We start from the raw sequence: 23,434 nt of genomic DNA on the forward strand, positions 1-23,434 counted from the left end.
CCCATCATTCCCACGAACAGTCCATTTCTGCCCAAAACTCAACACTTGCGTGTTGCTTTCCTCTCTCCCAAATCTTCCATGTCTTCATCTTACTAGTCTCATGTTTCTTCTAGCCCCTCTTTTTTTTATTTTCATCTCAAATGAATTCTCCCTAATTAAGCATAAAGGGATTCATTTCTTCCACATTTATTCTAAGAGGTATATCTGTGATGATATAAAATAAAGATGATTTAGGATTAGCTGTGTATTTTGCCTAAATAAGATGGCAACTATTTTTGACAGCTGCAGATGTTAGTTCTATGCCAAGAGTAACAATGAATATAGAACAAAGACAATATTTAGATTAAAATTTTTTTTCTTATATAAATAATTCAGAATCTTTAGCAAATGGGAAAAAAATCACATCAGAGTCATTTCGAAAAGTTCATTTATTATATACCAATATACACTTTCTGTAATAAAAAAGCCTCCCAATACATTGAACCCTCTTATAAATGAAATAAGAAAATAAAATTTTCATCTGTTTACAAATGGGGTTAAATTAACCATATGTATGTCTGCCCTGCAGTCTGAATTCATCCTGAAATGGCCATGAGAGAGAAATGGTGCTTCACTATAGGGCACTGTAGTATTGCTCTTGAGTATTTATATAATTACATATGTGGACATTTTTAAGTTAGTCATTTCAAATGTAAAACATTCAAAATATATACAGATTTTACAGTTTCCCATTTTTTTTTGGTAAATCATTGATATTTACATTTGAAAACATTAAAATTAAAAGTTTTTTAACACTCAGAAAGTACCTTTTCCACTTGCTATCTCTTTGGATGAATGACAATACATCTTAAAGATGCTGTTTGGAAATTTTTTTCCCAATAATAGTAACTTAAAAGTTATGATAGTTTCTAGTAATGTTCAATTTTCATAACAAAGTGCACCATTTTACAGTATTGTGCCTCTAGAAAAAAATACATAAAACAAATATATATATATATATTTTCTTATAGAACATTCCAGAAAAACTATTGGAATATGATTTAATATTATCATACTTATATGATACTTGTATTTCATACTTGCCTTTACTAAAATATAAAATACAGAGCAAATGTTCTTGCTACTGATTTGAAAAAAAAAAGTAGCAAATCCAGAAATCCCAGTAATACTTTTAAAATCCATTTTATGTATGTTGTAGAATTGAGCAAAAGTAATAATTTGCTTCTCTTTGTAGTGTTAGCATTTATTTTTATGGAGAACCACTCAACATTGTATTAAATGGCAAATAAATGTCAGCAAACACCTGTCTAAGATATAATGAACTAAATGCTATTGTAGTTATACTAAATGAAAATTATTATTAATAATTATTTGCAAATAAGAACTTATTTTCTTATAGGTGATTATGATATTACTGTAAACTTGAAAAGGAACATTACTGAGCTATGTATAACTTTGGTTTCAAATTTAAAATATCCCCAACAGACAGATACATACAAATGGATTTTTGAGCCCATTGACTTAATTCCCTGCCCTCACCCCAAATAATATAAATGTTTTTACTGTAATGAGAGAAAAACATGTAAAAAATAAAAATCAAATGTACCATACATTAAAATTCTGATGACTACAGAATAAGATTATATACATAAACATATAGCAATCACAGTTTCCTGCACTGACTGTTTATCAAATAAAAATGTATCAAACAATACTGGGTAGTGTACCTCCACATGAATTGTGGTCTTCTAAAAATTCTGAATGAGAATGGAAGACGAGAGGGAGAGCATTGTTCAATGATAAAAGTATGAAAAGAAGACTAGGACTAATATGAAAAAGCAAATGCTTCCAGAACAGGCATTTTGGCTTTAAACATTATTTTTGTTGTTGCTCTATAATTTAAACAAGACCCCTCTCTTAATGTTTAAAAAAAAAAAAAAAAAGTCTAAATGAAGAAGGCATTAATTCAATGTTACCAAGAGGATGGGTAAATATCCTTTTACTATTGACAATATGATATTCTAGCCGGGTGTCTGATCATTCATGTATCTTACAGGGACGGTTTGTAAGACACGCCTTTTGCCTCTGTTATTAAATAGATCCAAAGTGTTTAGTGCAAGATCAGGGGAAGGCATTATGTGGTGATAGCTCTGCCACCAGGGCATTTCGTTTGATGCTCTAAGAATACAAGTAGTTGGTACTACGGGAAGGGGATGGGGACTCTTTGATGACCATTACACTTAGCTACCCTTACTCTGCTTGTACAACAGCAAAAAATACATCATCTGGCAAAACCTGGGTAGACATGTGCACCACAGATTTTAAACACATAAGCAGCCACTCTTGACAAAAATGATGATTTTCTCTTCTGAAGGTGCCTGGTGATGTTACCGGTGAACATCTTTGGAATCTTCCTGTTATTTCCTATGAATAACATTCCAATCGTTGGGGTAAAATCGCTCACATGTCCTTTGGAGCATAATTTGCAACCACGTCCAGCAGAAAAGGAAAGTTTTTTTTTTGGCGGGGGGGGGGGGGGGGGTGTTAGTGATGCTTGGAGTTCGGGGGGTTGTAAATCCAGTCGGTGATAATGAGTGCCATGCTCCCACTCATGAAGATGATGCCAACCACGAGGAAAATCAACGCCTGGAAGTCAGAGAGACCTTGTTAGGAACACAGAAACCATCCTTACTTGGCAAAGCTCGTGCTAAGTCAGTAAACAGTCAATTGTTGGCCTAAGCCACCAGCCTAGTTTGCCTATTGAATTGTATTCTTGTAGCTCAGCTACCCATGCCTAGCAGTTCAAGTCAATTTAGAACCCCAGTTCAGGAAAGGGAGTGAATACATAAGAGAGATTTTAACCCAAGTGTTCAAAATATGGGAACAGTTCATTGATTTGGTACATCAAAATGATAGGAATACCCTGTAATCATTAAAAAGTCAAGCAACAGAAAACAATTTAATGACCAGGGGAGAGCTCACAATGGTTTAGGTGATAAAAAGGCAGGTCATAAAGCAAACAAATAAAAATAAAATCCTAATATATGTTGCATATTCCTTGGGGGGAAAATGAAGTGTGTATGTGTGTAATACAATGTTTTAGAATAGCAACACCAGAAACAGCCTTAGTTAGTACCACACAGGTCCACCTCCCAATTCTATCTATGAGGAGGCAGCTGCTAATTTCCTTTTAACTTGAAAGAATCTAGCATATCATTTGACTCATTTTTACATCTGACAAGCTGAAAATGGGCCACAAAAAGGACAAGTAACTTGCCAAGGTCACGCTGCTAGAAAGCCCAAGGAAGATGACATAGAGTAGAAGCTTGGGGGTGAGATGATTGGAGGAGCTATTGATACCACATTGTCCTGAAAAACCCCAGAGGTGAATGGCTCCCAGGCAAAATTCAGGGTACTTCAGTAAGAGGCATTCTTTTCAAGTCTTAATATAGGACTTTATTAAGCAGTCATATAGATAATATGTAATTATTGCAAAAACAATTATTTCTAGTATTTATATTACAGAAAAGAAGTATATACTTTTTAGTTTTATTATATTACAGAAAAGAAGTATATACTTCTGTAGTTATATTACAGAAAAGAAGCACCTCCTCTCTAGTTTCATAAAGCTGTATTTTATATCTAAAGAGGTTGACTGGAAAAGGAGTGCTTCTGCTCTGGATCTCCGTCCTGCCGTGGGGAAAACAAAAGCCACGTCTTCTCTCTGGGCCTTCCAGACCTAACGAATACAGCCCAAAGGTTTACGTTCTTTCTTAACACTGTCCTTCCTGCATCATTTCCCATAAAACAGTGCCACCAAAGCTGAGCAGGGGAGACTTGGATGCATGTGTGCCTGTGGGAGCGCTCCATTAGCCTCTGACAGGGAGGAAGAACTCAGGTATTTGAAGAGAAGGAATCCTGGAATCATCTGAGCCAGAACTCCAACCCCCTTTCTCTCCATTGCATCGTTGATGGTTCATTCTTGTTCAGCAAATCATTTTTATTTTTATTTTGAATCATATGTATTTTCAGGTTTATTCCGAGTAGTCAAAGAACAACTTACAATGGGGAAAATTGCGAGCCTTACTTACCCCAACCTTTTGGGGTGACCGAAGTGGTTCTTTCTTGACGAGTTTAAGGTAAAAAGCTGCAGGGAGGATGAAGATCAGCATAGTGGCGGAAGATGCCCCTGAGGAGAGAAGCACCGGACAGGTCAGCATCTTACACAGCAGGTCTGACTCAGCAAGGCAGAGACCGGGGGCACACACTTTAAAGACACCAGATCTAAAGCTGCCCTAGTCTTAACCCTAAATCCACTAAAAGATCCTCTGGGTGCTTATTCAAAGAACATATGTTTATAAGGAAAATTAAACTGTACCTAACATCATTGCTGCATACTAAGTACACATAACCTATAGTCAATCATAAAACGACCAAATGTTACAAATTTTCAGGAAATTAATAATAGTATAAGCATCTACTAAGGAGGCTGAACTCATCACACACCCTTCCTATTTACTTCTAACTTTTCAAGTAGATTATACCTAAGTTTTAGAAGTTTTATACAGTGTTGTACTTAAAGTTGTAGTAAACCCCCAAATCAGCATAATAAAAATATCAAATACTAGAGGCCTGGTGCACGAAATTCAAGCATGGGAGGGTGAAGGGGGTGTCCCTCAGCCCAGCTTGCACCCTCTCCAATCTGGGACCCCTGAGTAATGTCCAACCGCAGTTGGATATCCCTCTCACAATCCTCTCCCAACCACTCACCTGCCTGCCTGTCTGATTATCTCTAATCACTTCTGCCTGCCAGCCTGATCACTCCCTAACCAGTCTCCTGCCAGCCTGATCAATGCCTAACTGCTTCCTGGCTGGCCTGATTGCCCCTAACTGCCCTTTCCAGCCAGCCTGGTCACCCCTAACTGCCCTCCCCTGACAGTTTGCCCCCCCCCCCCAACTGCCCTCCCTTGCTGGCCTGGTCTCCCCCAACTACCCTTCTCTGCAGGCCTGGGTCCCTCCCAACTGCCCTCCCTTGTTGGCCTGGTCACCCCCAACTGCTCTCCTCTGCTGGCCTGGTCACCCAAAACTGCTCACAACTGCCCTCCCCTGCAGGCCATCTTGTGGCGACCATCTTGTGTTCACATGGGGGCAACCATCTTTGACCACATGGAAGCAGCCATCTTGTGTCTTAAAGTGATGGTCAATTTGCATATTACTCTTTTATTAGATAGGATATTAGCAGACCACACAGTAAAGGGAAATAATATGCTTTACAAAATCAATATCCTCATCCATCAAAGATATCCTTAATTCTCAGCTAATCACAGACCTGAGAGAGCATCCTGAAGGTAAAATCTGTCTTTCTTACTTTTTTAAACAGAGTTAAGACCAAAGTACAAACCCTGGGTGCACTCCAAGGTATAGAACTTGACTTCTATGGGGCTTGATTTCCTCGGCTGTCAGAAAAGGCAGCTGGACTAGATGACCTATAAGGTAGCTTTTGGCACTAACATTTTCAGATCATGTGAGTAACTTCCAGTGTCACCTGGGAGGGAGGGAAGGTGACAACTGGCACCCAGGGGACTATTAGGAAGCCTGGGAGCCTGAGACAGATGGGGATTCTTGGCCTCCCAGAAGAGGCTCCCTGTCTGCCATTTAAAGGGCTATCAGCTTGAGTTAACTACATGAAAAGGTGGAGGGATTAGGAAGTATAAGTTGGTAGTTACAAAATAGTCACAGGGATATAAAGTACAACATAAGGAATACAGTAAAAAAAATATTGTGATAACTATGTATGATTTCAGATGGGTGCTAGAAATTTCAGGGGGAACACTTTGCAAAGTATATGGTTATCTAACCACTATATGGAACACCTAAAGCTAATACAAATTAATAGTGAGTATAAACTGTAATTGAACAATATTTTTTTAAAAAAAGTAGATGGAAGAAAATAAAAGCCTTTCTGAAACTTACCTATGAATCCAAAGATGTATTTTATAGTTGGCACAAGGATGACCAAAATATTGTTAAGTGCAATAAGCATGGCTGCAATCAGGATATGTCTTATCCAGCTGAAGGGCCTTCTGGGAAATAACAGTGTTGTCACTGATGTACGAATCTGTAGCGAGAAAGTTCAAAGGCAAGGTCACTGCTTTGTTTTTTGCTTTATTATTTAAAACTAGAGGCCTGGTGCACGAATTCGTGCAAGGGTGGGGTCCCTCAACCTGGCAGGCGATCGGGGGGGAGGGGAGGGGGGGGTTGGGGCCGTCTCACCCAGTCAGGGAGGAGGGACCGTGGGAGGTTGACTGGCTAGGGGAGGTTGGCTGTGGCAGCATGCTGACCACCAGGGGGCAGCTCCTGCATTGGGCGTGTGCCCCCTTGTGGTCAGTGTGTGTCATAGTGACAGGTCATTTGGTTGACCTGTTGTAACCATCATTTAAACTTTTATATATATAGATATTCTCATTGCTCTGGAGCATTTTCTTTGTTTCTCCTTTTTCTCCCAGAAAATATCTACCTTGATGCTGATTTTTATTTATTTATTTATTTACTTACTTAGAATTTTCTTACTGTGGAAAAATACAAACAACACAAAATTCACCATCTTAACAATTTTTAAGTGTGCAGTTCAGTCGTGATAAGTAAATTCATATTGTTTTTCAACCTTGATGCTTATTTTTAATGTGTTCTGTTTCCTTATTGATATATTTATCATGTGCTCACTTTCATAATTTTTTATTAAAATCTCATTCAGAAAAAGATAAAATAACAGGCAAGAGATAAAACTCAGAGACAGTAAAACCCTTGTTGACTTCTAATTATGTCTCCTCAGACTGGAGCAAGCATTAAGGGTAAGCACTGAATTGATTTGCATGGGATTGCAAACGGGATCTTTACAAACCTGGGTTTTTCTTAACTTTGCCTTGTACTTAATGTTTTTCTCGATCTGATTTTTTTAAATGATACTGTATTTACTTCTTTCTCTTTCTACCCATTTAGTCCCTCCCCCCAATTATAGATTATAAATGCACAAAGAACAGGACCTAATAATGTTACCATTCCTGAGTTTCTAGCTTAGGGTTTAGCACAGAGCAGGCACTCAGTAAATGTTGAATTAAATGGAACAGAACAAATCTTGCCCCTCCCCTCAGGGTCCTTGACAGATTTCGGCCCAATTTTAGTGACTGAAATAAGTAGGTGAAGGGTCAGGAGAGGCTCCTCTGGCAGCAGCTGCTCAAGTTGCTCTGATGTAACTGGATGAAAAGGTCCCTTTGAGGAGAGGGAGCGCCAGTTATGTTTGAACAGCTTAACAAAGTTGGAAATACTTTTATCTTTGGAATCTTAGAAGACACGTTTGACTTTGTAGAATGAGTCTATTGGCTTTTCAATAAGCGAGCCCTTCATTTAAGCCGGGACGTCACATTTTTAGAAATGCTGGGATTGATTTGCACGTTAAAATTTTACTTCTGAAGTCTCTTAATGGCATGGAGAGGGGAATCCACTTTAAAGAGAAAATGTAAAATGAAGTATTTTGAAACACATGTATGAACGACAAAAACTTCGAACTGGATTGCTTGCAGTTTCTAATGTGACATTCCTTGCATACCGCTCCGCCAAAATGAAAGCCATCTGTTCAGGTTTAAAAAGCAATTTCATTTCCAGAATGGCAAACCAGAGTCTCTGGAAATGGTTTAAGAGCGACTTTGTAACGGGTTTTAAAAATTGGATTAGCAAAAATTATGGCAGTCATTGTGAAAAGGACTGAGGAAAGCAAATGCCTTGCTTTTGTTTTCCCAGAAGCTTATAAATTCTATATTATGTCCTATTTAGTACTGTCCAGTCTGGTCTAATTAGTGGGCTTGAAATGAGCTTTCTATGGTACATACATAGCGCTGAAGGGTTTATTTGTCTGCAAGTGATAAATTTATAGACTAAACAACTAGAATAGAGGTTATTTCCGGGCAGAGATCACATCTACGTGCTTTTTAGTCCTTTGTTAAAATAATGCATTTTAGCTGAATAAGCTGAGTTAGAGGCAATCCTGTATGTACAGTAAGAATGGTTTCTTATGGTCATATGGCTCCCAGAAGGATGAAGGTTTAACATAATGAACACTGGCTGGGGTGAATGGTGAAAGCTTGCTCCTCATGGTGAATAAGGAGTAACAAAATCCAAATGGAGCTCAAGATGTATGGAGTTGCCAGTGTATTCTTGAAGAGGGCAACAGGGAGTCAGCAGGCTGCTGCTGATGGCAGGGCGAGGTGGAAAGAATAGAAGGAAACCTGCTCACCATTCCATATGAAAATGCAGCCTTGAGATGTGAGCCTGGGATCAAAAGATCCTCAGCAATTCCGTTTACCTATGTCAGGATAGAGATCACTCTGGCTTATTACCCACAAAGCACTGCCTGCTGTTTCGCTTATCTAAGTGCCCTTTTCTCTCCAGACACAAACTGATAAGAACCTGGAAATGTGGGTCAGATGCTATGGCTGGGGGAAGTCTCCAGCAACCGCCATAGCTTCCAACTCTGAATGATTCCAAGAAGTTCCAGAGCTAGAGAAAACTTGTTATTTCCAGAGAGAGTGTTCTGTACAGCAGCCTTACTTAGGTGCTGTGTCCTAATGTGGGAACCAAGGTGAAAGTCAGAAATGTGGAAGGAGAGGAGAAAATGGGAGCCTTAGGTCTAAATTCCAAAAAAAGGAAAGAAAAAAAAAAAAGAATTCTATTGCTTAGGAGTAAATCACAGTTTCACTTTGTAGGATTGCATAGGACAATACCTATGGATCACGATTTGATTCCAGTTTTCGCAGCAATATCTGCAATATTTCTTTTTTTTCCTTAAATATATATTTTATTGATTTTTTTACAGAGAGGAAGAGAGAGGGATAGAGAGTTAGAAACATCGATGAGAGAGAATCATCGATCAGCTGCCTCTTTCACACCCCCCACTGGGGATGTGCCTGCAACCAAGGTACATGCCCTTGACCAGAATTGAACCTGGCACCTTTCAGTCCACAGGCTGATGCTCTATCCACTGAGCCAAACCGTTTTGGCCATCTGCAATATTTCTATGCCTACATCTACAAACACTTAAAAACAAATCTGAAGGCAACAGACATGAAAAGAATGACTTTAGTATGGTAAAATTAAATAGAAATAGCTAGAGAATCTGAGACTTGATCTCTCTTTGTAAGGTGCGGCAGGTGGAATTTGAGTCTCTATGTTTTCTTTTTCTTCATTTTTTTATTAAGGTATTATATGTGTATATATCTTACCATTGCCCCCCCTCCCCGCCCCCCACAGCTGTGTTCTTGATAAAACTGTTAGAATCATTTGTTTTTCTGTTTTTCATGGTGCTGTGTGAATTGTACTATGTAAAGGTAAGTGTAAGCTAAGATGCATTATTAGTCCTTGGGGAGGACTAATAGACACCTGCCCCGTAGCATCTCCCTTCTACTGCTAAGAAAGAGAAATGCTGGTCTGCCAGTGAAAAAGCTTGTGTCTTAATTCACTTCATTTATTCATCTGCTCAACAAACACTACAAGCTCTTACTATGTGCATTTGACTAAGAAGGAAAAAAAAAACACTAATATAACTAGAGAAAAGAATGATAATAAATGGATTAATCAGCCAAAACCAATTTGGCTCAGTGGATAGAGCGTCGGTCTATGGACTGAAAGGTCCCAGGTTCCATTCCGGTAAAGGGCTTGTACCTTGGTGTGGGCATATCCCTAGTAGGGGGTGTGCAGAAGGCAGCTGGTCGATGTTTCTCTCTCATTGATGTTTCTAGCTCTCTATCCCTTTCCCTTTCTCTCTGTGGAAAATCAATAAAATATATATTTTTTAAAAATGGATTAATCAAAAGAAAAACCATCCAACTATCATACAGCAACAAAACCATTCTCATACCTTCCTGGGTTTGTAGGGAAGAGAGCCCAGTTACATGTTGAAAGAAAAATAAAAAAATTAAACACACACACACACACACACACACACACACACACAAAAAAAAAAAAAAAAAAAAAAAATTCCCAAAACCCAACCCTAAAATTGACATACTTTAATCCAGATGAGGTTTTATTTGCTTGTTTGTTTTATTATTTATATGGGGATATTGAGGCAAACTAAATAAACTTATTGGTCAAGAGTTTGTTAACACATAGACACCTGTCAAGTGAACCATGCTGAGACTCGGCATTGGACACATTGAAAATCCTGGCTCTAAATTGTAAGAAACAAATAAAAACAACACTAGTGACGTCCTCTGTCACCCCTTGTGGCACTTGGCTGGGACAAGAAGGCTGGACCCATCCATCACACCCGCAGGGCTGGGTTTGTTCTGCCCAGATCCTCACCCAAACTGGAACTGCTGGCAGATGTGTGCAAGGGGCCTGGCCTAACATTTTTGCTAGAAAAGGGTGTCCGTGCATCTCAGGAAAAGGCAGATTCATTTGAAGACAGTGTTCCTTGGAAAACATTGCTGATACTGTCCTCCGCAAGTCATTCCCTAACCTCCAAGGGTTTACAACCAGGAGAAAGGAGGACAAGAATACAGATCATCTCAGGGTAGCAGTGTAAGGGCAAAACAGAGTGACATGCACCGTGTTTCATGAATGCAAAGGTTGAGTGAAAATAAATCATGAAGGATAGCAGTTATTTTTCTGAAATTTGTTTCTAATAGTCAACTCTGGTTCCAAAGGCATCGGGGGATCTTTCCAACCTACTGCTCTTCCTGATGGTCTTGGTGCCTTATCGGTCACATAGAGGGAGAATTTCCATGGGGGTGTTGGGATTATTAACGTCAAGGTGAAATGGTCACCAGTATAGGAAAAGCTGGCTTTTACTTTCCATGGCCATGATCCAGCCATCACGGTCACGCTATGAGTGCTACATTAGTTTAACTGGTTCTGATGATCTGTGTGACCACAACCACGTCTGTTAATCCCCTGACACCAAGACTTAAAAGCACTGTGTTCGGGGTTTTTGCATAAAGCAATACAGAAGCACATGCTAGGTTTCTCTTACAAAATGCTTCGATTCAACAGTGATGTGCCTACAGTGTGCCAAAATGTAGTTAGTGATCTCTACATGCAGAAAGAAGGGCTCCCAATATTCTTTTCCCAGTGATGTGGTTTGCTTAGAAATTCTACCCTGTAATACACGTTCTGTTTACAGCTGTCTTCTGCCTTGTCTCCATGATGGAGCCGATTTTAGGCTAAAGCTGTGTACATGTCATTTGAAATACGAGAGGCAAGACATTATTTAACAGTAAATATTAGCCAACATAGTAATAAGGATCTGATTTCATGCACTCATGAAAAAGGAATGTGCCAAAAAAATATTTCAGCACACACACTGCATTTAAAGTGACCACAGAGTCATTATATGAGCAGTCCTCCTCTGCTTGGCCCGGTATGGAACATTCTGTACAGGACAGTGCCAGTTACTGTGGCACTTATTTCTCCCCCTACAATGAATGAGTAAATTCAGTGTGTATGAAAGGAGAAGAGTTGGCAGGAGAGCACAGACCCATGTTTATCCATAGGTGGTGGTTTTAACTCACACAGCCCAAATCTCTACAACCAGCCCTGCTCTATGATCCCAGAAAAACTGACGCCAATGCAGATGCCAGGAAGGGGCACACCAATGAGGACATGTGTCAGCTTCGGGGGAGGGGGGCAGGGCAGTAGAAGAGCTATATGAAGGATAATGTAACCTTTCCAAAAATTTTGGTTTTAGGATGCCATTTACTTCACACGAACCCCTTTTAATTCATCTTCAAGAAATTAGGTTAAATAATTCAACTTTTAGATGTTACTGTGTCACAATAAACTGGGGCAGATGGATGAAATGCCTTCAAAACTGTGGTGAAATGTAATATGAGTTGAAAGTTATTGTGGTTTTGGCTTTCAAGTGCCAGAAGTTATATGAACTCCTACTCATTTCTACTAACCCACATGGTAGGAGTTCAAGATCTGTTTTATTTTATTTTATTTTATTTGAATTTAAAAATAAATGTCAACCTCAATAAGGCTGGAAAATAAATAAAAATAAATTTCATGATTCCCCCCCCCACCCCCCCACACACACACGCTTTAAAAATATCTAACATCTAAAAATTCTGTCAATTTCGCCAAAACCGGTTTGGCTCAATGGATAGAGTGTCTGCCCATGGACTGAAAGGTCCCGGGTTCGATTCCGGGCAAGGGCATGTACCTTGGTTACGGGCACATCCCCAGTGGGGGGTGTGGAGGAGGCTGCTGATTGATGTTTCTCTCTCATCGATGTTTCTAACTCTCTATCCCTCTCTCTTCCTCTCTGTGAAAAATCAATAAAATATTTAAAAAAAAAAATTCTATCAATTTTAAGTGGCTCCCAAAATGCAATTGCAAACTCATGTTATAATTAAGCCCATATCAAGTCAGAACATCTGTACTAATCTACGGAGTCGAGCAGGATCCCTTCATCAAAGCTCCATGCACTTACCGGGAACAGGACGATGGGCACAGTTAGTGTCACTGCCACGAGGACTGCCAGGCGTACCATGAGGAGAGGGGTGTCAAAGGTGTACACTTTGATGTAAGCATGAAGTAATTCATCTTCAACTTCTCCTACAAAGAGGAAGAATAGAAGGAGTCCATTTGGTTACCTCTGGCAACATTCTACAGAGGGAACATAGCACAGTAGAAGCAGCTCATGTCAGCGAGTCCAGACACTTCTGTGTTTACCATGTCTCTGAGTTTATTAGCTGTGTGACCACTGACCAAAGGGCCCTGAAGCTTCTACATTGCAGAAGCTATTAAGAAGTTGCTGAGGGGCTTCTCTAGCTCATTTGCATGGTGATAAATTTATTTTTGCTCTACTGAGGCATCACAAAACAGATGCTAGACTGAGGCGCTTTGGTTCAAGGTCATGAAAGGCCCAAGCACCACCAGTGTCCCTCACATCTTGTCACCACCACCCCCTTCTGCCCCTACCTGCCCAGTCAGCCTGAGGCAGCTTATCCTAATCCAGTATAAAAACCCTAGTACAAATGATCTATCACATTTTTCAAGCTCAGTGATTATGACTCGATGACAACACTAATACACATACATTTGGATTTTTCAAGTTTTTGCTTGTCTTATGAAACTCAGAATCAATGTAAGTAAATGCAAGGATGAGTTAGTATGAGTTTTACAGGGTCTCTGAATGAAGATTAAGATGGTGCCCTCCTGGAAAATACAGTCATTTAGAATTTCAAGCACAAATGACAAGGAGATGCTGATAGAATCAGATTCAGTCTGTTTTTCCCATTACTCTCCTCAAAATCAGACAAAGAGGATAAAAAATATATATTCAATGGTATTGACCGGACTTTCATTAACTCACCACCAGCAAGGACTTAATGCCCACTCTAAAACAAGTACTTGATTAATAGTCAAATATTGGTCAAATAGAATAAAACTCAATCAAATGGTGCATTCCCTCCTCCTATCTTTCCCCCCAACTTGTCTTGCAAACAATTTGATTTATGAAGTCACTCAGAAAAATGCAAAAAGTTAAATTTATATGAAAAGCATATTTATGATTAGTTTGAACAATACTAGCAGGCCAATGTTTGACTCCCCGAAATTTGTCTGTAGGGCTATGCTTCGTGGAAGGGAATGACAATCCTGTACCTTTTGTGTTCTGTTAAGATGCCACAGAGGAAGTGTTTTAGGCATAATCTGATGGGGCCATGTAACATTTTGTTTTGATAGTACATTCCCAGATTGAAGGGAATTCTGTCATGTACTTTTCTTTCTTTAGGAAACCTTCATTATAACAGACTAGAATAGGATGAGCAGAAAATGTTGCCTAATACTCTTAAGCCCTCAGATTCAACGTAACTGGTAAATGAAAAACAGGTTCTAACTCTAGAATGTTGTACTTTTTCTGCTATTTGTTTGATGGGTAATTATTCTACCAGTAGAGCTTTACAACAGGCAACTGGATTCACTCTCATTGCTTCTAGCGTGATTCACTCTCATTGCTTCTAGGGAGTCAAGCCAAAGAAATACCACCTATCCCAGAAGGAAAATACTTAAATTTGAGGAATTAAAAAACTATGTGAATATACAAATTGTTGTAACTTGTTAGCCAAGCTGGTTCAGGTCCTGTTTGGGGGGATTAAGTGATGTGGTTAAGAGAGCATGTTAACCAAGTACTTGTATCTACAGTTCATGCTGCTTAAGAGGGTACTTAAAAGAATGATACCTACTAGGGTTAATGACCAGTTCAGCCAGGATTTGCACAGAAAATTACTTTGACAGAGTGACCTACCATAAAATGTCAGGTAACCAAAGAGGGCAGCAAGCAGGTACATGATAAGCATCCCTGTGATGGAAATATTTGACACTGACTGCATCTTCCTCCGGGACCGACTGGAAAAAAAAAATGAACACTGAGTTTTGTTTCTTTAAATTTAAGAACAGGTTGCTGTTTAAAACTAGGAAAATAGTGAAAGTATGCATATCTTTCTAAAGCCTCATTTCTGGTGCAGAAACATAGCTTATTTAAATTTGTTTTATAAAGGATTTGTCTCCATTTTTCTAAAACATTACTCCTTCAGTCTTAGAAACAATCACCTTTCTAAAAGAGGACAAGTTTATTTCCTGTTGATAAGTAAGCTTGTCTACTGAGAATTTAACAATGGAATTAACATGAAAGCCTTAATATTTCACAGTGAGGTGGGTTTAATGAGGACAAGGACCTACATGAATCAGCAAAATCCTACCTCTAGGAGTTCTGGTATTATTACCAGAATACTTGGTATTATTACCTAGACAGCTTCTAGAAACCATTCAGGAAGGCACCCAGTGGCTTAACATCAATTGTCAGGCCTCTAGAGTAACTGCTACCTGTGATTTTCCAAGTCAGCCAAAGACATCGAAATAATTTAAACTTCCAAAAAAAATTTTATGGACGTAAATCAGAATTTACGGGCAAAGTTATTGCCATTTTGTAAAAACAAAGACTGAGATTGTTGATGTCTGTGTCAAAAAAACTGAAAATTATTATATGGCATTGTCCCGTAAAGGCAAAGAGGGAAGCTGCTTTAGTGGGCTCAGATCCAACTCATCCTCAAGTGGATGCAACAACCTCAAAGGGCAGAGTATTAATGACATAGACTATCAGCTGGAAGAAACAAGATTGTCTAGCCAGTGTCTCCATTGTACAATTAAGACAATGGAGGCCAGATATTGGCACATCTCTGTGGTCAGTGTCTTCTAGACAAGGGTTAGGGACTGACTACAGGTGACATCAGTGGCCTAGTAAGGTCACCCTAACCATAATTTTTTATCTTTAAGAGTGTGGTAGTTTCCAGTTCAAGTGACATCACTTCTTTCCACCAAAATTAAAATTTGAATTCTCCATGCCTGCCAAAATCCTTACAGCAACTGGCTTCTCCCCTTCCCGGGATCCTCTCCTGGACCATTAGGGTGGAGGAATAGAAGAGTAGGATGCAGAGAAGGTAGTGCGGTGAGGTGTCTGACTCACACCTCTCTGAAGAGTAGTTATAGCACAGACTCTCTGAAGAGAAAGCTATAAGCCATGCTACTGAATGAAGCACCTTTGAATATATGAGCCCATTTTCAAAGCAAATTAGAATGCTGAAATGATGACTGCCTTACTCTTTAAGTTCACTGTAGATGGGAAGGACCTCAGGGTGGCACACAAAAGCAAATGCTAGGATGGGAATTGCATAGGCCGTCTGAAAAACAAAGACAACACCGCATGTTTAGCATTCCAACACGGATGGCAACCCTGGGCCACCTCAGCTTATGAAATAAATGCTCAGAGGCCACACTGCTAGGCTCCTGAGAGACCCAGGCCTCGCGCTTACCCGGGAATTGAACACAAAGTATTTGGGTTGACACTTGTCATCACTCTGAGCTTCATACTCTACTCCGCTGCCATGAAGAGAGTCCTTGGCCTGGTTGTCATTGAGCCTGGCAGGATTCTGGTCGGTGTAATCCATCAAATAATACATTTCAGTGCTCTCAGAGTTGTTGGGTAACATTACCATGTGCATTGGCAATGTATTGTTGAATGTCAGATTTCCAGCATTGTGATCCAGATTGGGCAGAGGACAGGGTATTTGGAACTTCTTATAAATTACCTAGACCCAATTATAAAAAAACAATGTTAGCCTTTTGAATAACAATGAAATGAAAATCTGTATGTGTGCCTTATGGGATGAAGGTGAGGGGCCTCTGAGGATTCCTTTTAGACTAATGGAGACTCCCTCTGGTCTCTGGCCTATGGAAAGAGCTGGAACTATGTTTGGAAACCCTACCCCTTAGATTCAACAAGACAGTATTCTGCACGAATCCATCCTAAGCTTCATTCATACTCTTCCATGAGAAAGATGATCATTTCCTTGCTCTGCTTCAGGTCTTTAATTTTTTTCAAACTAATAATAATATGGGTTATTAAAATCTCCCTTCCCCTCCTTTACCTCTTTGGAGAAATGCTGTATAAAATCTGGCACCCATGATATTACAAGACATTCCTTTCTGGTGGGGATTGTGGAGAGGTGAGGAGAGGGACTTCTTCAATCCCACTGTGGTTGCCCTCTCTTCATACGTAGGATGATTAAAAGAAAATGGCTAATTCATGCAGATATGGCTAATTCTGTAGCCTACTCATTTCTCTTCTGGGACTCTTCTGCTTCTTCTGCAACCTTCTAAATACTAGGTTATTGTCATGTTCCCACTTGAAGTATTCTTTTGGTCCAAATATACATTGTGTGCCTAAAACATACTATTAGCAATAGTCTTGACATTCTAACTCAACTATTTTTAAAATCATGACTGTTCTTTTCTCATTCCAAATTAGAATACAAAAAAATTATTGTTTGTGATGCAAGAACTATTTCATGCTAGTGAAGTGCTTGAACAACAACAACAACAACAACAAACACACGAATCCAAGCCCTGGGTGCATCTCATACTCCCCAAGTTATAAGAAGCATGTCAATAAATCACTTACCACACTGACAAAAAACACCATACAGGTAAGAGAAAATCCACTGGTATAACCAAGGTAACCTAGGAGTTAACAGAGAAATTCTGGAAGGTGAATTTGGCATCTACAATCATCTTGCTATAAATATAAAACAAAAAATTAAAATTAAAAACAACTTTACCTAAATTTTTAAGTAGAGAAAGTGGGAGAATGATTCCAACAGACACAAATATGACGAGGTAGTTGCCATTGAGGTACCATTCTCTAGAAGAGAAAGACAGACCAGAATATTGGGATTGAAAAAGAATTCTCTAGAATGAGACACTTGACATAACAGAGAGAACATCAGACCTACCCGGTATTTTCTTCAAGTCCCATGAATGCTTTAATTACTTCAGGTAGTTCGTATTTGATGATAAAGAGGTAGCTTGACATTGCTAAAAACGAAAAGCACGACAGCTTAGTAGAGGGCACAGCATTAACGTCACAGACCAGTAGTGAGACGTTCTTGAATTTGGGATACACATTCTTCCCCATAAGGTGCACATCTATTCCCCCAAGTGGCAAGGAAAGTTACGTACTGTGTGTATTCTGTACTGCTTCCAAGTTCTTTCCCAAAATAGCCCTTTGGCCCCCTGGCTCTGGCGCCTGGAACTTCGCAAACAGTATCAATACGATTCTGTGTTCATCCTGCTCTGAGGTTTTCAGTGAAGCTGCACTTTGAATATTTTCCCCTCAGTAGTTACAAGTCACCACTGCCTGCGCTGAGTGATCCCGTCTTAGTGTCTATAACCCGAGGAGGGGCCTGGCCACAAAAGGGCTGGGGGCATCAGGCAGACTGCGTGTCACTCTAGCTCTCCCCGGGTGATACCAGTCTAGTCCTCTGTATCTCCCTGAGGGGCACACCAAACCTCAGACCACTGTCTCAACATACTTGATTGATGAAAGAATACAGGAGTGGATGGCTCCTCCCCCCGTGGTCAATGAAGTTTTTCTCCTCTGCATCCTGGCCTTCCTTTGGCCAAATAAGAAATTATACAAAGTGGCAACATGTCTTGAGTTTTTAGAGAAGTGATAGATGTGTGATCATGCTACTTGTCTAAACCCCGAGAAAAATCTAAAAACCCAATCCCTGGAAAAACGTACAGTATATGTGCATATATGCACAATATATAATTTTGCCTACAACTGTAGGGATTTGTGCAACATCCCTTTCTCCATTCCATCCCCTCAGTGATTTGTTATTTGATCACACCGTCAAAAGTCTCAAAAATAAACCGACGGGTTTTACATTGGCAGCTTCAGTTGAATGCTACATCCTTCTGGTGAATTTTTGCTAACACATCTTAAAGCAGTTACTAAGTTGTAAATTAAACTATTAACATTAAACTAATGAGTATTAAAGATATCTCCTTAACTTCAAATGGAAGTAATAACGGGGATGATAATAATCCCCCACACTTTTAGTTCTGCACATCACTCATTTAAACAGCAAGAGGCACATTATTATCCCCATTCTGCAGCTGAGGGCAGAGGGCTTACATGGCATGTCTGAGACCATGTAGCTTGAAACTGACAGACCTCATCCAAAATGCAAGTTCCCTGCTTTCAAGCCAGCGCTTCTCCCCTGTTATGGAGTAAAGTGATTCTTACAATACCTGCTGTATCTTCTGCAAACACTATTTGGTTAATCTTTACAAAGCTTGGCTAAAGCGAAATCTTACAGAGAGTAAACAGAGGAGACATTTCTGATGAACTGGCTTTGTGTGGTCCCATTCAGTGTCAGAGAGCTATTATTGCTGACTTTCAGTGACGTTACCACTGTTAATGTGTTTGGTCTTCAAAAATTCAGAATGATCCCGACCTGTCTGGGTAATGTCAACATTATTCTGCCAGTGTTGAAACATCCATGGTAAATGTTAATTTTCAGGGGACTGAGAAAATTGAACGTTCTAAATGTGGAGTTGCTAAATACAGAAATACAAGTGATTCCCCTCAGGGCAAAATAACCACTCATCAAATAGAGTAACCAAAGTGAGAGCATTTTTAGGAACTATATATATAACATTTATCTTTTTCCCTTAAAGCCACACTTCTTGTCACGTGTGTGGCTTCATCATGAGACCACTTTATACTGATGCCATTATTTAGAAGCATAATGGTAGCTATACTTTGAACAATAGACGGTGCTATTGCCACTTAGCCTGTGGTAGTCAAGGCTAAATATGTGTGAGGTCATTTCCGTTGTCCAAACAAATACAATAGATCAACTGTAGCTAATCTTATGAAATGATTGATACTTTAAATCCTAATAAGGCTAAAAATTTGAACCAAATGTAGAGCAGTCTATTTGGTGGAGGATGGGGGGCTTACATGCTTATGACCCCAAACCAGTAAAATGAATGAAGCAATCCTGTCAACACTGCCAAATTCTGCCCAAGATTGTAGTCTTAATATATAAAAATATGAGAAGAAACAAATATAAATCAATATATCCCTGGATTTTATCTGCCTAACAACTAACCATTATCAGAAGCAGATATGGTTAGATAAGGTTATTAAAATAATGGCTGCATTCCAGAAATATTAGACAACTCGAGTGATTTTATTTGTCAAAAAGGGATGCCTATTTGCAAGATCTCTGTGCAAGTTTATTTACTGCAATATCATCTGTAAGAGTAAAAAACAGGAAACATCCAACTGTCCATCAATAAGGGATTCAGTAAGCCAATTAAGCTACACTGGCACGATGAAAAATGCAGAAGCCATTAAAAAGAATAATACGTGAATATAGTCAGGGCATATTGTTAAATAAAAAAAACAAACAAACCCTGCTAATCAGTATTATAAGGAGATCCAATTTTACCGTGTTTCCCTGAAAATAAGACATCCTCCGAAAATAAGACCTACTTACAGGGTTCCTTCTGAGTGAAATATAAGGAATCCCCAAAAAATAAGGCCCCCCCTCCCCCAGGCTAAACATGAGAGATTTGGTCCACTGATTCTGAAAGAAATGGAATCACAAGAAATTCACCAGGAAATTCAGGAATTGGATTGTTATGATGATGTTCCAGAAAATGATGACATGATTGTCATTGAATAAATGAGTAAATTCTTGATACTGTAGGATTCACAGTTTGTCTGGTTTGTATTGACAACTACCGTACTACCGTACCATATACAGGCAATAAATTTCCTTTATTTTCATTTAACAATAAATGTGTACCGTATTCTTCTTCATGGGAAAATAAGACATCCCCTGAAAATAAGACCTAGCGCATCTTTGGGAGCAAAAATTAATATAAGACACTGTTTTATTTTCGGGGAAACAGGGTAGCAGAAACAATATATTCATTAAATTTGGCATAGAGAAAAACCTGAAGTTGTTATTTCTAAGGGTAGCTTACATAAACATTTCCTGGTTATCTATATTTTTAAGTAATGTTTTAGTTTTTCACAGTTAGCATTTATTTGTTTTATAATAATTATAAAAATGCCCATTTAAAAAATAATCAGAAGGGCTCCAGAGACATGGACATCGGATCCGAGAACCAGGGAGGAAGGAAGCATGTGCCATATGTTGTCTTCTTTCTTTCACCCTTTCAGTGACCTTGTGAGGATGGAATATTACTCCCGTTTTCATAGACGGGAAATTAGACTCAAAGGAGCAACGTGACTTTCCCAAGGTCACAGAGAGTGACAGAAATGGACTCAAATTCAGGTGCATCAGAATCCAAAAGTCTATCATCTATGCAAGAGTTTTAAATACCTTTTAAAAATAGTAACAGACAAGTTACCTATAAAGAGGCTAAGGGAGCCCAGAGGACTAGGGAACACTAGTTCCTAAAAGTCTAAAAAAGTGGTGGGATGTGGAGGAGAGGGAGGGAGGGAGGGAGGGAGGGAGGGAGGGAGGGAGGGAGGGAGGGAGGGAGGGAGAGAGAGAGAGAGAGAGAGAGAGAGAGAGAGAGAGAGAGAGAGAGAGAGAGAATCTATGTAATTGTGTTTGTGTGTTAGGGTAGGGAACTACAAAAACAGGGGAACTAAATATAGTTTGTTATGGATGACACAGGACACATAGAAGATAGATAGGTAAGATATATGATAGATAGTAGATAGATAGATAGATAGATGGATAGATAGATAGATTTGAGGGGGTTGGCAGGAAAGGTATCAGAAAGGTAGAGGAAAGATGATGAAGGCCCTTATATATCAGGCCAAAGTGTTTAAATTTTACCTTGAAAATAATGAGGAAGAATTTTATGCACAGTAGAAGCAAGAATAGACTTGATCTGAGAAAGCTAATCTGTAGGATGAATTAGAGACAAGAGCAAGGGAAACTCAAGTTCAGGTGATCACTGTAGTGGCGAGAACAGAATAAGAGGAAAGGCTGGAGAGGTAGGTAAGAGATAAAATGAACAGGAGCTGGTTGGTATTTGACTGAATGTTCGGAGTTAGAGAAGGAGTGAAAAACTTAGGCTGACACCCAGATTTCAAGGAAGGTTTTACTCTATATTTTAATTCTAGAAGTCATCGGTAGGGTTTTACATAGTATTTCATTGTTACATATTGTTATTTTTAATTAAAAAGGGATAGCAAGTCTATTTTTAAAACTTATTTTTTTAATTTAGAAACTACAAATCAACTATTTTCTGTATATAAAGTGCTCTTGTATTGCCGTAAGAGTTTTCTTATATATTGTAGTAAACATTCTTTATAAAGTTTAAGTAGCCTGTTGAAGGCTATTTCTCCTTACCTCCAATGTTCTGCATTGTAATGGAAATAAAAGCTGCGAGTTTCCCAGGCCATCCAAATGCCTTTTCCCCCAATTTTTCATAAATCAAAGACCCTATAATCAAAGATAAAATAACCTTGTTTAAAAAAGATTGTTTTAATGGCTAAAATATTTCTGTAATATAATTCTACACTAGAGTCCCAACTGTATGAACAAGAACCATATATAAATGATAAACTCAAAAGGTATAATATAAAAAAAATGCAAAATATGTTAAAATATTCCCCACATAAGAAGCAGTGGCTTCATTCATGTGAGCTCCATGCAGCAAGTTGAAACTTTTATTATTTGGATTATTCACCAAAATCTTTTTATCTATTTGGCTTCAACTTGAGCCAGCTGACTTTTACTTTCTCAGTTGCTCAAATAACTAAAAACATTGAGAGACCATGTCATTGGCCTCAGGAGAAAATGAAATGTGAAATTGACCAAAATCATCCTATAGTTATGGAGCTATAGACTGAAATACCCTTTAAAGAGAATCAAAATAGGACATTTGGGCTTAATGGGTAACATACCTCCTTCCTTTGAAGTCTTCAATAGGAGGTGAACTGAATAGAGTGATAATATTGCCACTGCAAGCAGCATGATTCTGTGAGGAGAATAGAGAATAGGAATAAGTTTCTATAATGCATAAGACATAATAACAAATGTTACAATAAATTATCCCATTGGTCTTTTCAACCATTAACTTTCCAAAAGTATGGATTTGGGGGAAGCTTTAATGTTACAGAACTGAAATGTGTTATTACTTATTACCAAAACCTACTACTTTTTTTTTTTTTTTAATTCTACCCAGTAGTAAAATCTGGTTCATAACTTAGATGCTAAATTAGCAAATACCATATCTGCTTACTCAGCACATGGCCTATATACATCCTATTTGCATGATAATTGTACCAGCATTTATAGGGCTATTCAAGTCTGGCTAAAACTTAATCTAAAACCTAAAAAATAGAAAAGGCGAAGCGAGCAGAGTGTGAGCTCCATTACTACTATTCCCGCAATTAGGGGTCATGGGGTGAACGAGAGGGTCAGGCAATAGAGACACAGAAAGGTAAGTGTAGGGTGCAGGGAAATGGCTTTCTCATATTGAAAAACATCATTTCTGGTTCAGGACCCTCCACATGTCTACATGCATATGTGATTTCTTTATCGAGATAGTTACCAGTGTCTCTCCAAAAGCAAAAATAGTATAGAAGCATTAATGTAATAACAAAGAGCAGTGCTACATGTTATCTGACATTTAAAAAAAATCACATTATTTGTCTGTTTTCACATGAAGAGAGCACACTGTTCCCACCGTTGATCATGTCCTTTGGGAACTCCCGCTGCAGTCAGTGTGGCAACTGTACATTCAGGCCACAAGTTACTAATTTTTTAATGACTCTAACTTTGCTGTGCCGGAACTGACTAATCAATTACTTGTTTGTGTGCTTCTCTGTATGCCTTATGAACTTACCCATTCTTAAAGAATTATATAATGCAGATGACATTATTCTGTTTCTTGGGAAAATACTGGACATTCCCAGTATGCTAAACACAGGCTTGCTTTGGCAGGAAGTACTCAGAGCAAAATCAATGAAATACTGTGTCATTTGCTGTGAATTAAGGGAGAGAGCTGAATCCCATCTGTACTGCTTATACAC

General features: G+C 38.9%; 1 protein-coding gene across 2 annotated transcripts in view; it reads right to left on the bottom strand.

The window, feature by feature from the left end:
- Nucleotides 1-410: 410 nt before the first annotated feature.
- The window catches only part of SLC38A4 (solute carrier family 38 member 4), a 58,898-nt gene continuing 35,874 nt past the window's right edge, over nt 411-23,434 (bottom strand). For both annotated transcript variants that reach the window (XM_036456263.2, XM_036456262.2), the window contains 12 exons: nt 22,304-22,377; nt 21,747-21,839; nt 17,349-17,430; nt 17,175-17,257; nt 17,018-17,076; nt 15,870-16,145; nt 15,658-15,737; nt 14,306-14,406; nt 12,488-12,612; nt 5,974-6,118; nt 4,092-4,189; nt 411-2,646 (listed from right to left, as the gene is read on the bottom strand). In XM_036456263.2, the coding sequence (XP_036312156.1) occupies nt 2,545-2,646; nt 4,092-4,189; nt 5,974-6,118; nt 12,488-12,612; nt 14,306-14,406; nt 15,658-15,737; nt 15,870-16,145; nt 17,018-17,076; nt 17,175-17,257; nt 17,349-17,430; nt 21,747-21,839; nt 22,304-22,377 (1,318 nt within the window). In that variant the 3' untranslated portion in view covers nt 411-2,544. The remainder of the gene's footprint in view (nt 2,647-4,091; nt 4,190-5,973; nt 6,119-12,487; nt 12,613-14,305; nt 14,407-15,657; nt 15,738-15,869; nt 16,146-17,017; nt 17,077-17,174; nt 17,258-17,348; nt 17,431-21,746; nt 21,840-22,303; nt 22,378-23,434) is intronic.

Source organism: Pipistrellus kuhlii, unplaced genomic scaffold (genome assembly GCF_014108245.1).
Source record: "Pipistrellus kuhlii isolate mPipKuh1 unplaced genomic scaffold, mPipKuh1.p scaffold_m20_p_3, whole genome shotgun sequence".
Classification (NCBI taxonomy): domain Eukaryota; kingdom Metazoa; phylum Chordata; class Mammalia; order Chiroptera; family Vespertilionidae; genus Pipistrellus; species Pipistrellus kuhlii.